This window comes from Labeo rohita, chromosome 15 (genome assembly GCF_022985175.1).
Source record: "Labeo rohita strain BAU-BD-2019 chromosome 15, IGBB_LRoh.1.0, whole genome shotgun sequence".
In the NCBI taxonomy this organism is placed as follows: Eukaryota; Metazoa; Chordata; class Actinopteri; order Cypriniformes; family Cyprinidae; genus Labeo; species Labeo rohita.
This window is the reverse complement of record NC_066883.1, coordinates 23,647,710-23,667,646: the sequence shown is the minus strand read 5'-3', so window position 1 is coordinate 23,667,646 and position 19,937 is coordinate 23,647,710. Positions and strand designations below refer to the sequence as shown.

At 36.6% G+C, this 19,937-nt stretch overlaps 1 protein-coding gene across 1 annotated transcript in view; it reads right to left on the bottom strand.

Moving 5' to 3' along the window:
• The window catches only part of rtn4rl1b (reticulon 4 receptor-like 1b), a 191,835-nt gene extending 172,851 nt beyond the window's left edge, over nucleotides 1–18,984 (bottom strand). Inside the window, exon 1 of the mRNA XM_051130040.1 lies at nucleotides 18,109–18,984. Coding sequence (XP_050985997.1) covers nucleotides 18,109–18,121 — 13 coding nt within the window. The 5' untranslated portion in view covers nucleotides 18,122–18,984. The remainder of the gene's footprint in view (nucleotides 1–18,108) is intronic.
• Nucleotides 18,985–19,937: the final 953 nt, after the last annotated feature.

Sequence of the window (19,937 nt, the reverse complement as noted above, 5' to 3'; positions counted from 1 at the left end):
TGTTCGTTTTTCTAGTAAGTGTTTGTTTTTGTTTTGATGCTGTAAAAAAGGGGTGTGGCACTATGATTGTGTGCTTGTGATTGGTTCTGCAGGAGTTTGGGCGGGAATTTCATACACAGACTCTGGCTCCAAACATCATTCCACCTTTTTTTAAATGGTGGTCCCCACTGTGACGTCTACAGGGATCATTTTCAAGCGAAAGTTAACTTCTCAAACCTATGCGTGACCTTAAAACAGGCTAATGAGCAAAGGCTAAAGGGAGATTTTCACAAACAAGGCTTTCTAAAGCTCACTGTCACAGTGTGACATTTCGAAACAATTTAAATTTTAATGCAATAGTGTCTCTTGAAGTCTTTGAAAGCCTGTTTATGTAGGCAGCTGGATGGAACCCAATAAAAACTGCCAAAAACAGCCGTTAATGGATATCGGATGAGGGTGAGCTGCATATGATGGGGTAGGTTAAAGCATTTGTTTACGTTAAACGCTTGCACCTGTCCAAGTGGCGGCTTCTCGGAGCAGCAGCAGTCTGCGGTGTCTGCTTTGTGATTTTGGCATGTTCTGTAGAAGAAGGGGACTGTGGACGGACTCGTACCAGCGCAGTCACACACACGCAGCTAATGCACCTGCTTCAGCACAGCTGCGTCTGCATAAAGCCAGCGGCCTTGCCAATCAGCAAGATAATTGCGACAGAGTTGTGAGACTTCATGTGTGGACCACAGCCTTCTGCTGAGTTTTTGTCTCGGTTGTTATTTGCTGTTTGTTTGTGCTGGTATTTATTAATGTGATGTTAGAAAAGAGTGATAAGGGACGTTGGGGTTGTGTTCATTTTTTTTAGCATAACAATATTAGCAGGGTTTGAACAATATCTTAGGATGACAGACATTACAGAAATACTGTGTCATGCAGGATAGTCAACTAGTTCAAGTTATGTTTTGGAACATTGTAAACCAAGTCATTTACTGGGATAGCCTGTCAGGTTGACTTGAGCCCATAACGTATTTGTTTAGCTGATGTTTTAGTTGAACATCACAGCGTGGAAACCCTATTGTAATTATTAGAATGGTCACAGATCAGCGATCTCCACGTACAATTGATTGTGCAGACCAAATCGTAAGTCGTAGAGACTTGAAAATTGGAGGGATGGTAGTACTCACACCACCGACAACGTCACCAAGGCTCACCCTAATCTGCCTGACGGGGGCGCTACAGTGATCAAAAGTACGAATCGCTCATAACTCCTAAAGGAGGGTGTCAAACTCAGTACCTGGAGGACTGCAGCCCTGCAGAGTTTTGTTCCAACCTTGCTCCAACACACATACTGTGCAGTTTTTAATTAAGCCTTGATTAAGGACTTGATTAGTTGGATCAGGTGTGTTTAATTAGGGTTGCATCTAAACTCTGCAGGGCTGCGGCCCTCCAGGACTGGAGTTTGAAACCCCTGTCCTAAAGTGTCATTCGCAGGGTTGTTTCTTATGTTGCTGGAATCCTTGGCTCAAGCCGGACAAAACACATGCATCAAATTAGATGGCCTACTTTTGCAAACTAGTCCTAGGTTTTCCCCCCGATCGGAACCAAACCAGTGCAGAAAGATTCTCTGGAGTGTGAATATCAATAATTATCAAAAAAAGTCTAACCTTTGACTCACCGTCACAAAGGGGCAGGGCCACTTTTAGTAAAATGCCTATAACTCCTGAATGGAATGAGATATCTCCACATAACTCACAACACTTATGTAAGAGCTCAATCTGAAGTCACAGGACAAAAATCGTGGAGCTTGGCCACTAGGTGGTGCTATAAGAGGGAAAAAAACATAAAAATGGCTGTACCTACGCAACCATTTGTCCTATCAACATGAAAATTGCTGAGCACTGCCTTGGTCCAAAGTGCCACAAGTGTCTATAAGGACATTTGCGCATCTCAAAAAAAAAAAACATGGCCACCATTGGCTGGTGAAGTTTGAGCACCTATTTTTGCGAACTAGTCCTAGTATTTTTTTTTTGTTGTTTGTTTTTTTTTTTTTTAATCTGGAAAAAACTTCTGGACTCACATGTTGAAAACATGTTGAAATTTACCCTTTGGGAAACTATAACGAGGTCGTTTGGAAAAGGGGTCTGTCTGAATTTACCCAAAATTTAAAAAATAAAAAAATAAAAAACCCAGCTTGCTACATAAAGTTTTTTGGCATAGCAAAAATTTTTTAATTTTTAAAATGTTACTACTATATTTGTTTCAGAATATTCAGGAAACATTGAAAAGTAACATTTTCATAATATTTGCACAGTTCTAAAATGGAATGTTAACCAAAAAAAAGGTTTTAAATCCAAAATATGTACCACAAAAAAATTTTCATTATTTAAAAAAAACACAACAGTGGATGTAAGTGTAGTCTTAAACCAGATGTCGCACCATTGATTTTCCCCAAGGAGTCTAAACGCCCCAGATATTGAGTGAAATTGGTGCTGAGAAACATGACAAGCATCTACTAAAAGCCTCAAAGGCATCAGGGCTAAGGTGGAGAGAACAAAGACGCAGGTCTTTAGGAAGTTTTATTCGTCCACAGGAATCTTCCCATTCTTTGCTGCTCTTCTTATGCTTCTCTTATTGCCCTTTGACTGAAAATTACAACCAGAAGCTGTACAATGTGGCATCGTATCAGTATTTTCTGAGTTGTGTTGTAGTAAAAATAGCAACAGTTAGCGGCAGTAGCTCACTGAGTGCAACCATTTCACATCACTGAAATAATGGCGCCCCCCATAATCTGAAATATATTTCAGTAAGAAACATCATTTACATTAGTATTAAGCCATACAAGTCTTAATACACTGGGTTCCCTTTAAAATGTATTAAAAACTGCAGTGTAGAAATGAGATTCAAAACTTCCTTACAGTCACAGCAATGAAATATTTCTTCACTACTTCCTGTGACTTCCAGCAGCATGCTAACTGTAAACTGAAGCTAATGTTGAAAAATAAAGGGAAAGATTCTTTGAACTGTGAAAGCCTTGTCGCATCTTGGTTCCATTTGTGTGTAAAAGCTTAAATGGCCCCTTTCAATGACCCTAACCTGTTGTGAATAATGTATAGTACAGTTTCAGAGTAAGCACAAGGTAGTTCTTCTTTTACTAAAGCATTGCACATTTCTCTTGAACGCCAAAGGCAGAGAGCAATAGAAGAGAAGCTTAAATAATGAAACTGTTACAGAGAAAAATGTGACCTGGAAAGGACTGGAGGATAGAAAACACAGCTTTTCTTCTCAGCAAGAAAAAAAATATGCTCAATTCAATGAAATACAGGACTAAGCCTGCTATATGTTATGTGCTCACAGCTGACTTGGTAGCCATCTTGAAAACTGTTATATAGGTTACACACACAAACATACATATATAGCAGGGGCGTTTCCTCCGAAGGAGGCAAGGGAGGCAGTGCGTCATCAAAATATTGGCCAGTACTACAAAAAGACTAATTTTAAAAAGTCCCCAGATAGCACACGTACGTCTGCAAGATGTCAGTTAAAGATCGCTTGATCTGGTAAGCATCTGCTGTGTACAAACATCTGACAGACGTCTGTAAGATGTCAGTTTTACATACATTCTAAATCATAAACATCTTAAAGACATCTAATAGACGTCTATTTGACATCTGATATGGAACGTCCTATAGACGTATTGCAGATGAGCAAACTACGTGAAAACTACGTCGTCCAGTTGTAAATGCAGACATCAAATAGATGTCTCTGTGATGTATGTGTGCTATCAGGGTAAACAACTCAAACACTTAGATATAACCACTTTCTTACGTCAAAATAAGACTTAAAATGGCATGAAAGCATGATCTGTGGGAGATTTTAGTGAGCAATTAGCTTTATAATCCTGAACTTTGAGGACTTTACCCCCTCAATTCAGAACACCACCGCACACCACTGATATATACACATACATATGTGACCCTGGACCACAAAACCAGTCATAAGGGTCAATTTTTTGAAATTGAGATTTATACATCACCTGAAAGCTGAAAAATCTAGAAAATCGAAAATTTGGAATCTGAGAGTGCAAAAAAAAAAAATCTAAATATTAAGAAAATCGCCATGAAGTTCTTAGCAATGCATATTACTAATCAAAAATTAAGTTTTGATATATTTACGATAGGAAATTTACAAAATATCTTCATGGAACATGATCTTTACTTGATATCCTAATGATTTTTGGCATTAAAAAATGGGTACAGTTGGCTATTGCTACAAATATACCTGTCCTATTTAAGGTTTTGTGGTCCAGGGTCACATATTGGGCTGATAAGTCCCGAATTGGTACGCCCCCGCATGATTTTGACCACATTGACTGTAAACAGAGCTTTAACTGCCCCTCTGTCCTTCCTTAATCAGCCTGTGCATACTGTAATCAGAACTTCCTCTCCACTTCTTTCCACTAGTCTGATTTTCCCAGTAGTTTGCCTTTAAATCTCCGTTGATGGAAGATCCTCCAGTGAATCTCATCATTTCTTTGTGCTGTGAGCTTTTAAAGAAGGCTCTCAAAAACTTGAATTAAGTAAAATGCAAATATAATCAAAGTGATTGAAATCAAGTTCCAGCTCCCTTGGTAACGTGAGGTCTTGATGTTTAGCCCAAAGATGGGCACAAAGGCATCAGCGAATACGACCTTCCGATTGGCCGACTGAGGTCGGTTGCTGGGCTTCTCAGAAAACCTCCTCATGATCTGTCATGGGAGAGAGCAACCGTGACAAAGAAAACCAGTTCCCTGCATTAATATATATATATAAGCTAATGTCTATCCTTGCAGCTGCAGCCTTTACCTCATTTTTATTTCTTTCTCCATTAAATTTACATTTTACATACATTCTCCTTGTCTCCTCTAAAAATATGTTAATCTGCTACAAAATATGCATCTCTGTGGCATATCTCTTTTGTTGCAATGTTTTTCTTTTATTGCATTACAACGCTCTTTTTCTCCTGCTCTGGTGAGGAGATTTTGGGAGTATGTGGTTTAAATGAAGAGACACAGATGGGGGATGAAACAGGGTTTATTGTGGCCTAAAAGCACAACATTCATAGGGGAATATGGAAGTGTAAATGAGCTGCTTGGCACAAAGCATTCACTTGCTCTTCTGTTGTTTGTACTAGATGAATTACTGACATGGCTGTGCTACAAGAGACAAGGGCAAATCTGCTAAACCAACGGCTCTCCCAGAGGTTGTCTTGACACTAAAAGCTTCAATCACACTTCCTAAAATAGAATAGAAAGACATCAGAGTCATGAAAGTAAATAAAAAGCTTTACTGCTGGACAAATCAATTACAGCTGCAATCTAGGTCACGTCTTTTTATAGTATTTAAAACCACATCTCAGCATGTAGTCTCTAACTTAAATTATTGCTGTACATAAAATAATTTAAAAATAATATCAACAATTTAAAAAATAATAATAATAACACATTTATTCCTTCAGCGGAGTTTGGAGAATCTTGCAGAATCTGTGAAAATGTGAATAATTTTAACAAAATAAGAGAGATCATACAAAATGCATGTTATTTTTTATTTAGTACTGACATGAATAAGATATTTCAAATAAAATATGTTTACATATAGTCCACAAGACAAAAAATAGCTTTGGGAACCCTTGGTTCCTAATACTGTGTATGGTTACCTAAATGATCTTTTGTGATGGTTGTTCATAACTCCCTTGTTTGTCCTGAACAGTTAAACTAAGCACTGTTCTTCAAAAAAATACTCCAGGTCCTTCAGATTCTTCAGTTTTCCAACATCTTTTGCATATTTGAACCCTTTTCAGCAGTGACTGTATGATTTTGAGATTCGTCTTTTTACACTGAGGACAACTGAGGGTTTCAAACACAACTATTAAAAAAGATTCAAACATTCACTAACGCTCCAGAAGAAAACACGATGCATTAAGAGTGGGGGGGTGAAAACTTTTGAACAGGATGAAGATTTCAAAATGTTTCTTATTTGGTTGAAATATCTTTTTTTTTTTTCCATTTATTACTGCCCTTCGGAAGCAACAGAAGATACTTGCATGTTTCCCGGAAGACAAATTAAGTACAGTTCTTAACATGATCTTCAAATTCTAACAGTTTTCACCCCCGGCTCCTAATACATCGTGTTTCCTTCTGGAGCATCAGTGAATGTTTGAACCTTTTTTAATAGCTGTGTTTGAGTCCCTCAGCTGTCCTCAGTGTGAAAATATGGATCTCAAAATCATACAATCACTACTGGAAAGGGTTCAAATATGCAAAGATGCTGGAAAATAACTTTTTTTTTTCCATATCGCACAATGCTAGATTGTTGTGTGTGGTTGCCAGGTTGTTCTGAGGGATTTCTTTTTCTACATTTCTATGTGGTTGCTTACTGGCCCATGACAAAAGAGCCAATCCACAAGTTTCTATGATTTTTTTGTGGTCACCAAATATGGATGGCAATTAAAGTTGGCTGCAGGTAGCTCTGGGAGAATTGTATTCCCATAGCATTGTGTGCACTGAATTTCTCACACTGTTCCAGGAACTACTGCGGTCTAATTCAAGCTGAGCAGCCTCCTTTATTAATAAGAAAGCCGATTACATGAGTGTATATCATTTGCAATCTACTCCATATCCATGCAGAGAAACATTGTGCATGTATGTGTTTCATTCTGATGGCTTTTTGTTCCGAGAACAATGCAGTTTGGGATAAAAACATGAGAGATGAGAATTTTCATCATTGTTAGAAGCTGACATTGCTGTATCGTTTATGAAAAGCTAATAGGTGTTTTGAGGGTGCACAAAGATACAGAGATATAGAGATAAAGAGAATGGAATACAAGATATTAGATATGCAGAACAAGGCACACAGACTGACGATATTGCAATAACCTAAAAAGCAGTCAAGGTCCAACTGTAAAAATGAATTTTTGCAGTCTATAAATGTGGAAGAATCCAACAGGTCTATTCACTGTTGACATACAACAAGCGTGTGTTTTACAAGTCAAGACCATGGTTGAAATTGAGTCCATAGTAAATCAGACCATCCTCTCTTTGTTGTTTTTTGAATTGCATGCAGAAATATCTCCACACATGGCCTTCACACTGCTGATTGAGATCCTAATTCAGAATCAAACCTTGACATCATGCACACTTATTCAGGCCAGGGTTGTGCATTCAGAATTTAATAGAGGATGTCTTTTAAATTAGCAAATGTACCAAACAGGATGCTAAAATGAATACAAATTAAAATCTTAAGTAGAAAATAGATTTGAAACAGAACACCGCAACTGTGTGTGTAAAGGGCACAGAGGTTTCCAGGGGGGTTGGTTGTGAGTGACAATATTTGCTAAACTCAGTATGTGAGTTGGGAGATTTAATCTACGGTTTATTTGCGCAGGAAGCAGTTTAACATTTCATGACCTGCCCTAATGTCAAAACGGTAACGTATGAGACACACAAGCGTACAGAGGCTTGTGAAGACAATCACAGAGTGGATGTTTGCAGCAGTACCTTTGCTGAAGTAAATATATTAGTGTTTTCTGGCTTTTCGGTAGTGTATCGAGCTCTTGTAAAAACCTGTGATAACGTCGTATAGATACCCAAAGGAAATTTTATTTCTCAAAGATTGTTTCATATCTCCAGAAGACTTGAAATCTAACAGAGAACTTAGTCGCAGATGTTTCCCCAAAAATTCAACTGTTCATACAGTAAGCGCTATAAAAGACAATGTGGATTACATAGCTCCAGTAAGAATTTGATTAGACATATTTGAGTTCATATTAAAATACATGTTGTATTACAGATTTTAATCTAAGGAGTATCCAAACACAGCTTCAAAATAATGGGTTTGCAATTAGACTACGATTTGGTTAGTTACCCGTATATGCAGCCATATTGGCGATACTCGATTGTAAACAACAGCATGGATTGCATTGTTAATGTACTACTGAATATATTTTTCTGCTAATTATATTGTCTAAACCATGAAAAAAACATATGGAAGCTGTTAAATCATACAGAGAAGAACTTAGTAAGCAGGAAAAGACGTAATATTTTGCAATAAACTAAAGTTAATAGGTGGTAAAAATACATATGAGCAGTATTAAGGAAGATATTAGCCTAATATTTCACCTACCTGACCAGAAATGATAAGAGCAAACACAAATGTTGTCAAGATTCTTGCCCTGGAAATCCTGGTTCATTTTGGCCAACCACAAACACCTTTTGTTCCTCAGATGGTTTTTTGCACTCTTCTCCTTGATTTATTATAACTTTTGGCAGTCTATAGTACTCCAAATGTTTTCCTCAGATTAGTACAGACCAAAACATGACAATAATTGACCATTTTCAGTAGCAATAATCAACAAAATAAGCGAGTTTCACTCAGCTCAGTGCCATTGTTTACATTTAGTGCCGCCAATGTGGTCGATTGATGATGTGTTGTGAAAAACTTGTCATAAGTTCCCCATTTTGCCTTATGTTTGAACTCTTATGCTGTTTTCTTGTCTCCTGAGTTTCCTGTGCCAGTTTGTAGTCATTTTGTAGTTTATTTTCTGAGTGGATGCCCTTGATTGTGTCTCCAGATGTCTCTTGTTTTCTTGTTATCCCTTGTGTCTTTAAGTTTTTAGCATTTAATTCTTAAATGTTATAATAATAATAATTAATTAAATTACTTTTAAGTTATGCTGAAAAAGCAGTCACTGAAACAGTACCTATTTGAAAGTAACTACATACTACTATGTACTTTTAAGGTATTTATATGCACCCTTTAGAGGTAAATCAAGTAAAAAGGTATGCCTTTTGAAAGGGTACCGCACCAGTGACAAATTTTGTACTTTTTTTCTGAGCGTGCAGCCCCCTAAGTTTTTTGATGCCCCCTAGTGGACCCCAGACCCCTGGTTGAGAACAACTGCTCTAGAGTGAGATAACTTGAATAAAATTCTTCATTCAATCTCTATTTAATCTCATTTCTGCCTAGAAGAAACAATAGAGATTTTAAATGGATCTCACTTCTGCTTTTTCATTCGTGCAGCTATTGTCCTTCGTGTATAAGGTTAAACATAGATATGGCCATATTAGCTTTTAACTGGAGATAAACAGGCTCATTCTGCCCCCAGGAGGACTGTGTGCCAGACACCCCACTGTAGAGTTATTGATAGAATATCTTGGAGGGAATGCTGATCTTTGAATTGGCTTCAATCATACAATGAAGATCCTGCAGGCAAGAGAAGGCCTCATACCACAGAGGAATTGTCTGTTATTTGGTGCTTTTTCTCAGCACCTCGATCTCTCATTCAATCTGAGTTGAGAGTAAAATATGAAAAGATGCCCAGCAATGACAGAGATTCTTTCAATGGCCTCGATCCAACATAAAGAAAGTATTATCCTACGCACATCTCCAGTTTCTAAATCATGTCCCATTACTAGATCATAGTATAAAGCACTGATGGAAGTAGAGACCTAGGAGAGAACCAGCCAGAACTCTGCAAGATTATGGTCAGATCATAGTTTTTGGTCTATTATAAGCACCACGCTGAGAGTTTTATAATTAAACCATAAAGGAGACTTCAATCAGAGATTGAAAGACTTTAACCAAAATGGACTGGGCTGTTTCCATAATCTGCTTTAAGCACAGCAGGAACATAAAACCTGCATTATAGTTCACGAGAACATGAACAGATTCTGAAGGTCACTTTAAGAGCACGGTTACAGTAAAATGGAGTGTGTGATTTAGGCATGTAGCTGTGTGTGAGTTTATCCTTGCATATACATTGATTTATGCAGTCTACCGTATATCTCTGCATGGCTGCTTCAATTCACACACGCTCTCTATGGAATTTACGTGCCTCCCCAATGATTATCCAGTTCCTCAGCCAGCGCCATCCACATGTCATGTGTTAGTAGTGCAATGTGACAGATGCCAGCCAAAGCCTGCAGGGAGGACAGCATCCCTGTCTCAGCACTCACTGGTCATGGCACTATGGGAATGAAAGCATCTCTCGGGTGGGTCTGTCAGCGGAGCGTTAGAACGCTTGGGACGACTGTCAACACTGTTGCACTGAAATATCCTTTCAGGGCATCATGCACTTTTTCAGTGGTAATTCTGGCTTGCTTACTGCCCAAGGCCAGATAAGACCTGTAGCAGTAGGTTTATTTAAAATAGTAATATTGTGATTTTTTTTTTTTTTAATTTAAATTACATTTTATAAATGTAATACATTTTACTGAATTTTCAGTAAAATTCTCACAAGTTCCTTCAGAAATCATTTTTTGTGGAAACAAAGCAAGATTTTTTAAATGACTATTTGATGAGCACAAATTTCTAAGGAAGAGTGTTTTATTTTTAACTTTTTATTTGTACTCTCACTGTCACTTTTGATCAATTTGAATTGTCCTTGCCTAATAAAAGTATTCATTTCTTTATTTTAAAATGTATTATATATTTTTTTCTATATATATTTAAATATATATATATATATATATATATATATATATACGACTGCCCTAGGCCAGATAAGACATAACCAAAGAAACAATTTATCTGTAGCAGTTGGTTTATTAAAAAAGAGTAATATTATGATTTTTTCATTCAAACTTTTAATTTCATTTCATTTCATTTCATTTGTATTTTATTTTATTTTATTTTATTTTATTTTTGTTTTGTAAAGGCAAGGCTGAATTTTCAGTAGCCATTACTACAGTTGTCAGTCTCACAAGATCCTTCAGAATTCATTTTTGTATAAACAAAGCAAGACTTTTTTAAATGACTATTTGATGAATACAAATTTTTAAAGAAGTGTTTTTTTTTTTTAAATATACAAAGGAAATATTTTGTACTGTCTCAATGTCACTTTTGATCAATTTGAATTGTCCTTGCCTAATAAAAGTATTCATTTCTTTATTTTTAAATGCATATATATAGATAGATAGATAGATAGATAGATAGATAGATAGATAGATAGATAGATAGTTAGATGCAAAACCAGCTAAATCCATCTTTAAAAAACACATTTTTATCAGGCTCAGATGTATAGGTTTCTATGTAAGTACCGGTACTTCTGATTGAAGAAAGTATTTGATGGACGTGTAATATGTGTCAAGAGCATTTACTTAGTATCATTATCTCATTTTTGACCGAGATGGCTTTTAGCTGGTTTTGCATCTGAACTCTTCATATATATATATATATTTATATATGTGTGTGTGTGTGTGTATATATATATATATATATATATATATGTGTGTGTGTGTGTGTATGTATGTATATATAAAGTTGCATTAAACATGTTGTAAATGTAAGTTTATTTAACATTAAGCTAACACTGAAAAAAGAAAAAAAAAATCCAATCCACTTTAAATTACATTTTTTAAGTAAAAAAAAATCCAGAAAAACCTGATGCTATGTGGCTCAGTTGAACAAAGATGATGTCTTTTTTCCCCTTCCTTTCTACTCTACTCATCTCCTTACATCAACGGACCTTACGTTGACATTGACCTTTCCACCGCAATTAGCCACTTAATCAGAAATTAATTATTAATATTAACAAAACCAACAGGGCTTAGGGTTGTTTGTCTCTCTTACCTCATTATCATCCACTAATGACCAAGCCAGCATCTCATTTCCACTCCAAAGACAGAGGAGAGATATTTGTGCTGAGATTTCAGGTGTTGGTAAAGGGCATTTAGAGATGCCACATGCTACGCTGGAGACTTCCTCCCTTCTGGACACCACAGCAGCCAGGAAATGTGTATTTAATTACAGTTTGTGTATGAATTATGAGTTAATGAGAACATTGTTGCAAGATGAAATGTCAGCTACAAGCATCCGGATTGCAAACTCATTCCGTCTTAACCATTACAATGTACCGTCATCAGTCTAATGCCAGTGGAAGTCAGCCTTACGGAGAAGAAAAACAAAACACTCGGTTCATTTGTCTATGTGGAAGCAAACCAAGCAGAAAATATATGAATAAAACATCCATCCCTGTCCAAACCAAATGCATCCTGTGCTCGGTTTGAACTGGTCACAAGGTGCTTGAAGATGAAGACATAAGAAGAGAATGACTCTCATTAAAATACCACTTCCTGTGCTACTAATTACTCATAATTACAGAAAGCTGGAATGATAAGAATTTATCTCCCATGGGACGGGGTAGGATGACAGGCTATGCCGCTTACCGGCCTCTGCGCTCATGCTTTTGTCATTCAGTGAGTATCCTTCAGGAAATTAGATGTTTGGCATGCAGAGAGGTCTGAGGCATGTTTCATAACTGTGTGGTAATTGAAGTCCAGTAATGTGGTCAGAACATGTGTATTACTACTTAAAACTACTGAATTACTCTGAGCTTTAAAAAAAATGCTTCAGATGAGTTCCTAAAATGCAGTATCTTTAGCCAAAAAAAGACTTCTGAGTAAACAATAATGTCTATATTTGACCTAAACTGGCAACTCCAAAAAGAGCTTGTCTAGCTTTGTGTGAAATCTGTGCATTCCGGTTCAATACAGTTAGGGTATGTCGAAAAACTCCCATCTCATGTTCTCCTCCAACTTCACAATCGTCCTACATTGCTGCAGAAGTACCGACCCAGTGTTTACAAAGTGAACATGCAAAGAAGGTCAAACGCCCCTTAACAAAAAAAAGTAAAACAGTGATGTAGGACGATTTTGAAGTTGGAGGAGAAAATGAGATGGGAGTGTTTCGACATACCCTAACTGTCTTGAATGGGAATGCAGAGTACGCATGCGCATGGCAGAGCTAGACAAGACAAGCATTTGAGGTTAAAGGATCTAAATTTGTATTTTTTTAAAGAAAATGACTGATCGTTTTGGTAGATAAGACCCTTATTCTTTGGCTGGGGTCATTTAGAGCCCTTTGAAGCTGAACTGAAACTACATTTTGGAAGTTCAAACTTGCAGGCAACATAGAGGTCCATACTGAAAAAATTCCTGAAATGAAAGACATGAACATCTTGGATGACAACAGGGTGAGTACATTATCTGTAGAATTGTGTTCTAGAAGTGAACTACTCAAATCATTAAATGACTCGATTCACCAATCAGAATCAAGTATTCCAGAAGGTCTATGTCTCTATGTAATAGAGACCCGCCCACTTTTTCAGCACCCTAATTTTTCCATAGGAGTTTTTAAAAAGTCTTATTTCTAAGTTATATACCATGAACCAACCAACAAGCTATGAGGTGAATCACAGCACTGCAGCCTTCAATTTGAAGCAAAAAAGTATTTGAAAATTTGGCAAAAAGACAACCATTATGAAAATTAACCTTGGTTTTACTACAAATAAAACCAAAAAACCATGGTTACTATAGTCAAACCATGGTAACCACAAATTAATCATTGTCTTGCTACACTAACCATAGTTTAACCATGGTATTTGTAGTAAAACAATGATTATAAAAATGGTAATCAATGCACCAAAAACCATGGTTACTACACTTTTACTATAATAAAACCATGGTTAAGTTTTGTAATGGAAAGGTAATATAATTTTTCCCTAGGAATTCAGCTGTTGATCACGAGTGTTTAAATGGGACATTGGATGCCCATTTTCCACAAGTTAATATGATTCTTTAGGATCTTCTTGAAATGTCTGCAACATACTTTGGTTAAAATTCCTCAGTGGTCATGTAAAACAACTAACTTTTTACCTTGTCAAAAACAGCTCTGTTTACAGTGACTTGTTTTAGTGCATGCCTCTTTAAATGATAATGAGCTACTGCTCACCCCACCCTTCTCTTCTATTTTTTGTGTATTTGGTGGCGCATTATTCTAAAAAACAAAGCTAATTCACTGTGCCCTTAGTGGCTCTGATGTCAGGAGGAGATGAAGATTTTATGTTCACTTTTACATCTAACTACAAAACACAAAAACACCTGCATTGCTTATAAGACATTGTTGTCGCTACAGCTGCTTGAGTGTGGAGATAATGGCGTACATCAGCGTACAAACGGCTGATGGCGGAAATATGCTAATATGGGACAGTCTGTCAGCGGTCGTGGGAAAACGGTCAGTGGTCGTGTTTAGGTTTTTTGGGAACTCAACAAAAGGAGTGAATGGATTTTATCATTGTAGGGTGGTTGTGTCCACACACTGCTAAGACACATTTATACACAAACACCACGTAAAAGTGAATTTTGCATTCATTGTCTCTTTTAAAAAATAATTTGAAATCACACAGACTAACAGCTTCAACTAAAGCATATAACATCAATTAACAACCATGTAGCTCACAGTAGGTCTGCCTTTAAAGGTTTAGAAGTTATTGTTAAAAATTAGTTCCCCAATGGAGAAAATTAATTGGCTTTTTACTTATGGAACCCAACTGTCACTGTTAACACTACTGTATATGAGAAAATGATGCTGAAGGCTGATTGCCGTAAACATTCATGTGTTAAATATGAAGTGTGTCACTTTTTCAGTGTTAAATTATTTATTCCTATCCCAATGACATTCGTGGACCACAAAACCAGTCATAAGGGTGAATTTTTTGAAAGTGAGATGTATAAATAAGCTTTCCATTGATGTATGGTTTGTTAGGACAATATTTGGCCGAGATACAACTATTTGAAAATCTGGAATCTGAGGGTGCAAAAAAAACAAAATATTGAGAAAATCGCCAAAGTTGTCCAAATTAAGTTCTTAGCAATGCACATTGCTAATCAAAATGTAAGTTTTGAGATATTTACGATAGGAAATTTACAAAATATCTTCATGGAACTTATATCCTAATGATTTTTGGTATAAAAGAAAAATCAATAAATTTAAATACAATGTATTGTTGGCTATTGCTACAAATATACCCGTGCTACTTACCACTGGTGTTGTGGTGCAGGGTCACATTTATAAGTATGCTATTATAAACACTGTGGCTCACTGGCTCAACCAACGGTGTGCATTTTGGGACAGGACTTCATGTTTGGCCGAACAAAGGTGAGTCTTTTAGAAACCTGTTTGAAAACAGTCATTATGTTTGGTACTGGAAATTACACTATTAGGTTTTACAAAAAATATGGGGTATCCAGTAGGCCAAATAACAGTATCGAGCAGGTGCAGGCTGTAAAGGTTGTCTCTAGTTACTCTGTATTTCAGTCTGGGGGTGTTTGTGGTGATGAGTGAAGGCCTCAGAAATGGGGAATATGAGCAGCTGTGCAGGAGAGTAGTGTCAGGCCACAGGTGTTCCCTCTTTTGCTTACCAACTGCCGCTCTCCTTTCCCATCCATCTGCCCATAACAACGCTGTCTAGGATCACGTCTGAATACCTAGTTTCTCCCGCTCACAGCTGTGTAATCATAGCTAATCCACAAAAGAGTTTTTTCTCTCATTTCATTGCAGGTTTTGCATGGAAAATCTTGCTGGTTTGATTGCAGGTGTGGGTCATGCCTTATTTTTTGTTTGGCTTGAGCAGAAATGAACTGGATCCACTCGAGCACGGAATATATTTGTCACCGGATGTACATTTCTGGGCCTGGCAACATTTCAAGGCTGAATTTTAAAACGAGGCCATCCTCTATACTGATAACTCAGCACAACAAACCAATTATGGTCTGAAGCGCTGCTTTCAGATAAGCATCTGAAATCAGAATATACCATGTCGTATCATATATACATGTTTCAATTTAAATACCTGTCAGAAATTGTGAAGCGCAAGCAGAAGATGGAAAGAAACAGAGAGACAGAAAAATAGCAGGCAGTCTAAGAGATGGGCAGGATAAGTGTGGCTGCACCTTTTTTTCTTAGACCAGCCAAGACCAAAACATGCCTGTGTGTGTTTAAGTGAGTTTGGAAGGAAATTGAAGAAGAAATTTCAGGAAATTGGACCTCTGACTAGCAGAAACAGGACAGCCCTGCTGAGACTGGCACACGGGGCACTGCCACACAACCAGGAGAGCCTGACGTTTCTGGAAAAGTGTGTAGCATCTGATATATTCAGTATTTTCTCACTCTTCTCTGTTTGTGCATCATAGACACAACAGAAAGCTGCAGAATTTTTCGTAATTTCTCATGCACTCTGAAGTGAAAGGCCAATTAATACCCAACAGAGCAAAGAAACCTCATTAGCCTAAAAGCAACTCATCTGACTTTTAAAAACATTTTTTCTTCATAATTACAAAAAAACAAACCAAACGAATTTAAAAAACCCAACATTAGTGTAGTTATTCCATTGGATGGCCTTATAATTTGTGCTTCTATTGACAGCTGTTGGCAAATTTTGTTTATGACAATTTACAGTTCTTATTTCATGGGGAGAATGAGGGTGAAATGTAAAAATATAAGTTTACCAATTGAAATGAGGTCTCTGTATAAAAATATAAGGTTTTATCATGTGTGTGTGTGCGCTAGTGTTCAAAAGTTTGGGGTCAGTAAGATTTTTCTGAAACAAAGAAATCAATATGCATGTTTTAAGAATTGATACAAAAAAATGCAGCATTGTCTTTTTAAGAGCGTATATATCATGTGACACTATACTGAAAATTCAGTTCTTTTAAGTCTTAATAATATTTCACAATATTACTGTTCACACTGTGTTTTTGATCAAACAAATGCATCTTTAGTGAGCTTAGGAAATTTTTCTGACCCCAGACTTTTGAATGATTGTTTGTATAATATTTATAAAAACTTTTTTATCTGCAGTTACAACTCCTCTGCTATGATATGCAGTAATAAAAGAAATTAATACAGTGTGTCCCAAAATATGCGGGACAAAATATCTCCAAAACAGATACTGCGAAACAACACTGCAGCAGTTTACTTTGATGTAAATGAAAATCGAATCCAAATCAGTTCAAACCCAACCCACTGATCTCATATCTGCACCACAGGCTCCTCACAGGCATTCATAAGGGGTCTTTAGTGTGCCGGTGAGAGGCTTGATAGGTGTGTTTTGTTCCTACGCCAAGTCTATTGAAATAACAATTGTCTCTGCATTAAGCTTTGGGCCTCCTCCGAGGAAATTCGGTTTTCAAGACTGACTCACTGTATGGTTATGCAGTCAGCAACCTGAGAGCTTAAGCGTCAGTGATAGTGCCATGCAAAGGTCTAGAGATTAAATGTGCAGTAAATGGAACAGTGTAGTAAACACTGGGCAGTAAGATCATATTTATGATCTTTTTAGCCACGTATGATTTGATCTAGCACAGTGGTTGTCAATTCTGATTCTTGCAAGGCACATTTTAGATGTCTTTCTTTTCTGACACACCCTTTTCAGGTCCCGGAGCCTCTACTAATGAGCTGATGGTGTGTTAAATCAGGTTCAACTGCTTTGGTACTCCAGGATTGACAACCACCGATAGTGAAAACAAACTGACAAGTCTTTTAAAAATGATCTGCAGGTTATTCAAGTGTCTCCAGCTGACAGCTTCGGCACTAACCAGTTAATCTGTCGACTTACCATTCACTCCTTACACTTCATCGTTTGATCATAAACATTGTCCATAAATAACTGTGACAGACTGTCTGAGGCAAACCTGTTTAAGCCACCAAGAGAAATATATTGGAGCTAGACAGACAGCACAATGCTTTCTGATGAAAAACCGGCCATAAACTGCAGTGCGGCACCCACCAATAGCATCTTAAGAAAATATTTCATGATATGATGATGAATATTTTAAACACATCTGCTTTACGCCGAGCTTACCCGAGGGTAGACACGCATGATTCTGGGAAAATGATCATGGATGAGAGCTGTAACAACTTAACAGCCTGCTATGTAAACTTTCAAAACCTACTGCAACAAGCTTCTTTGTTTTTATGAATGTATATGAAACCTGTCATTTTGCATTTCAAACAGCTTTTAAAAAATGTATATAAAAATAACATAAATATAATGGTTTTTGCAAATAATGCAACAAGCATCTTTACCTATGATAAAAACAGTGTATTTTCAGCAAAGAACAGCTTGAATAGAAACAAATAAAATAAAAAAATGCAATTTTTAAATATTTTTTATAAAAAATGTATAAATAAAACTAGCATTCAGTGATTCCACACAATGCCATTCATTCTCGTTTTTACATTAAAAAGCGCTACTTAAGAATAAATATTCTTAAAATCAAAATTCGATTTAAAAACAGCAGGAATAAGAGTTGTAAATTGCACTTACCCCGTTTGAACATGTTGGATATTGTTAATTCTCTGTCTGTCCACTCAGGCTCATTTATTCTTGTATTCCAGACTTCACACTGTCAGTAAGATGCCAGGCGATCTATCAAACGTTGTCTGATTTAATCAGAATACATAAATGTATGTACTCCTATAGCTCAGACGAGACTTCTCGCTGAATTTCAATTTGGCTAATTTATTGCAATGCTGATGTCCATTTCATCCTGTGTGGTCCCGAGCAAATATTTCAGTAGATGCAATTGAGAACAGTCCAAAAGGAGAGGAACACATTCTGCAGTATTAATTGTTATCCAGTGAATAGATTAAGCAGGGGCACCTGGTCGTGTAGTTCAGGTCTCAGCGACCCTCACGAAACAAGCAGTATTGTAGTATGTTATCCAGAAAAGCTTTAAAAGCTCTTATTGCCAGACACTGCCGCGTTTGACAGTCGGTTATCCCTCTAAAACACAGATTGTTGGGGAAATTCAGCAGATGGTCCTCAATCCGAGCCGCGGCAACTCTGGTGTCGGTCTCTCCCGCACTCTTCAGAGAGACTCTACGCCGAACTATGGGGAGGTGTCCCGCTGCCTCCATACAAAATCTCCAACAATCCACCTTCTTGAAAGCATTTCGTCCAGATATTTCGGGTCTCAGGATACGGACAAATCACATATGTGAGCGTTAGACCTTTACATATCGTGCGCGGTGGTGAGTGAGTGGCTCGAGAGTCGAGTGGCGGAATGGACAGATGATGCGCTCCAGCTGAGAGATGCGCGTCCCTGTGATGCCTCTGAGCTGATGGGGCTCTCAATCCACTTATGGACTGTTGTTTTCCCTCTCTCCCTCCTCAAAATAATCTGACATTACCATGTGTTGGTTTAGTGGTTGATATATTTTTGGTGTGTGAAGCGCGATTAATTCTCTCTCTCTCTCTCTCTCTCTCTTGCTTTTTTTTACTGTCTCTAGTAGGCTGGCAGACCTTGAATACAACCTTGCTTTGCTTTAAAAAAAGAAGAATATTATATATAAATTATATATGTGTATATGATCAAAACTACCGAAAAATCACTAATATTGTGTTATTACAGTTTAAAATAATGGTTTTCTGTTTTCATATATTTCAAAATATAATGTATTCCTGTTATGCAAAGCTGCATTTTCATCAGCCATTACTCCAGTCTTTAGTGTCACATGATGTTTCAGAAATCATTCTAATATACTGATTTATTACTTTTTATTATCAATGTTGGAAATAGTTGTGCTGCTTAATATATATATAACAGTAATATTGCAAAATGTTTTTACAATATAAAATAATGTTTTTTTTATTTTAACATACTTTAAAATAGAATTTATTCCTGTGAATAAAAGCTGAATTTTTATCAGCTGTTACTCCAGTCTTAAGTGTCACATGATCCTTCAGAAATCATTCTAATATGCAGATTTGTTATTAGAATGATCAGTGTTGGATAATATCAACAGTTGTGCTGCCAAATATTTTTTGGAACCTGTAATTTTTTTTTTCAGGATTCTTTCATGAATAACAAGTTTAAAAAGTACAGTGTTTATTCAAAATATAAATATTTTATAACAATGTAAATAATTTATTATTAACTTTTAATAAACTTTTAATTATTAACTTAATACATCCTTGGTGAATAAAAGTATTAATTTCTTAAAAAAAAAGAAAAGAAAAGAAACAATAAAAATGTACTGACCCCAAACTTTCGAACGGTAGTGTATATATATATATGTATATATATATATATATATATATATATATATATATATATATATATATATATATATATATATACATGTATGTATGTA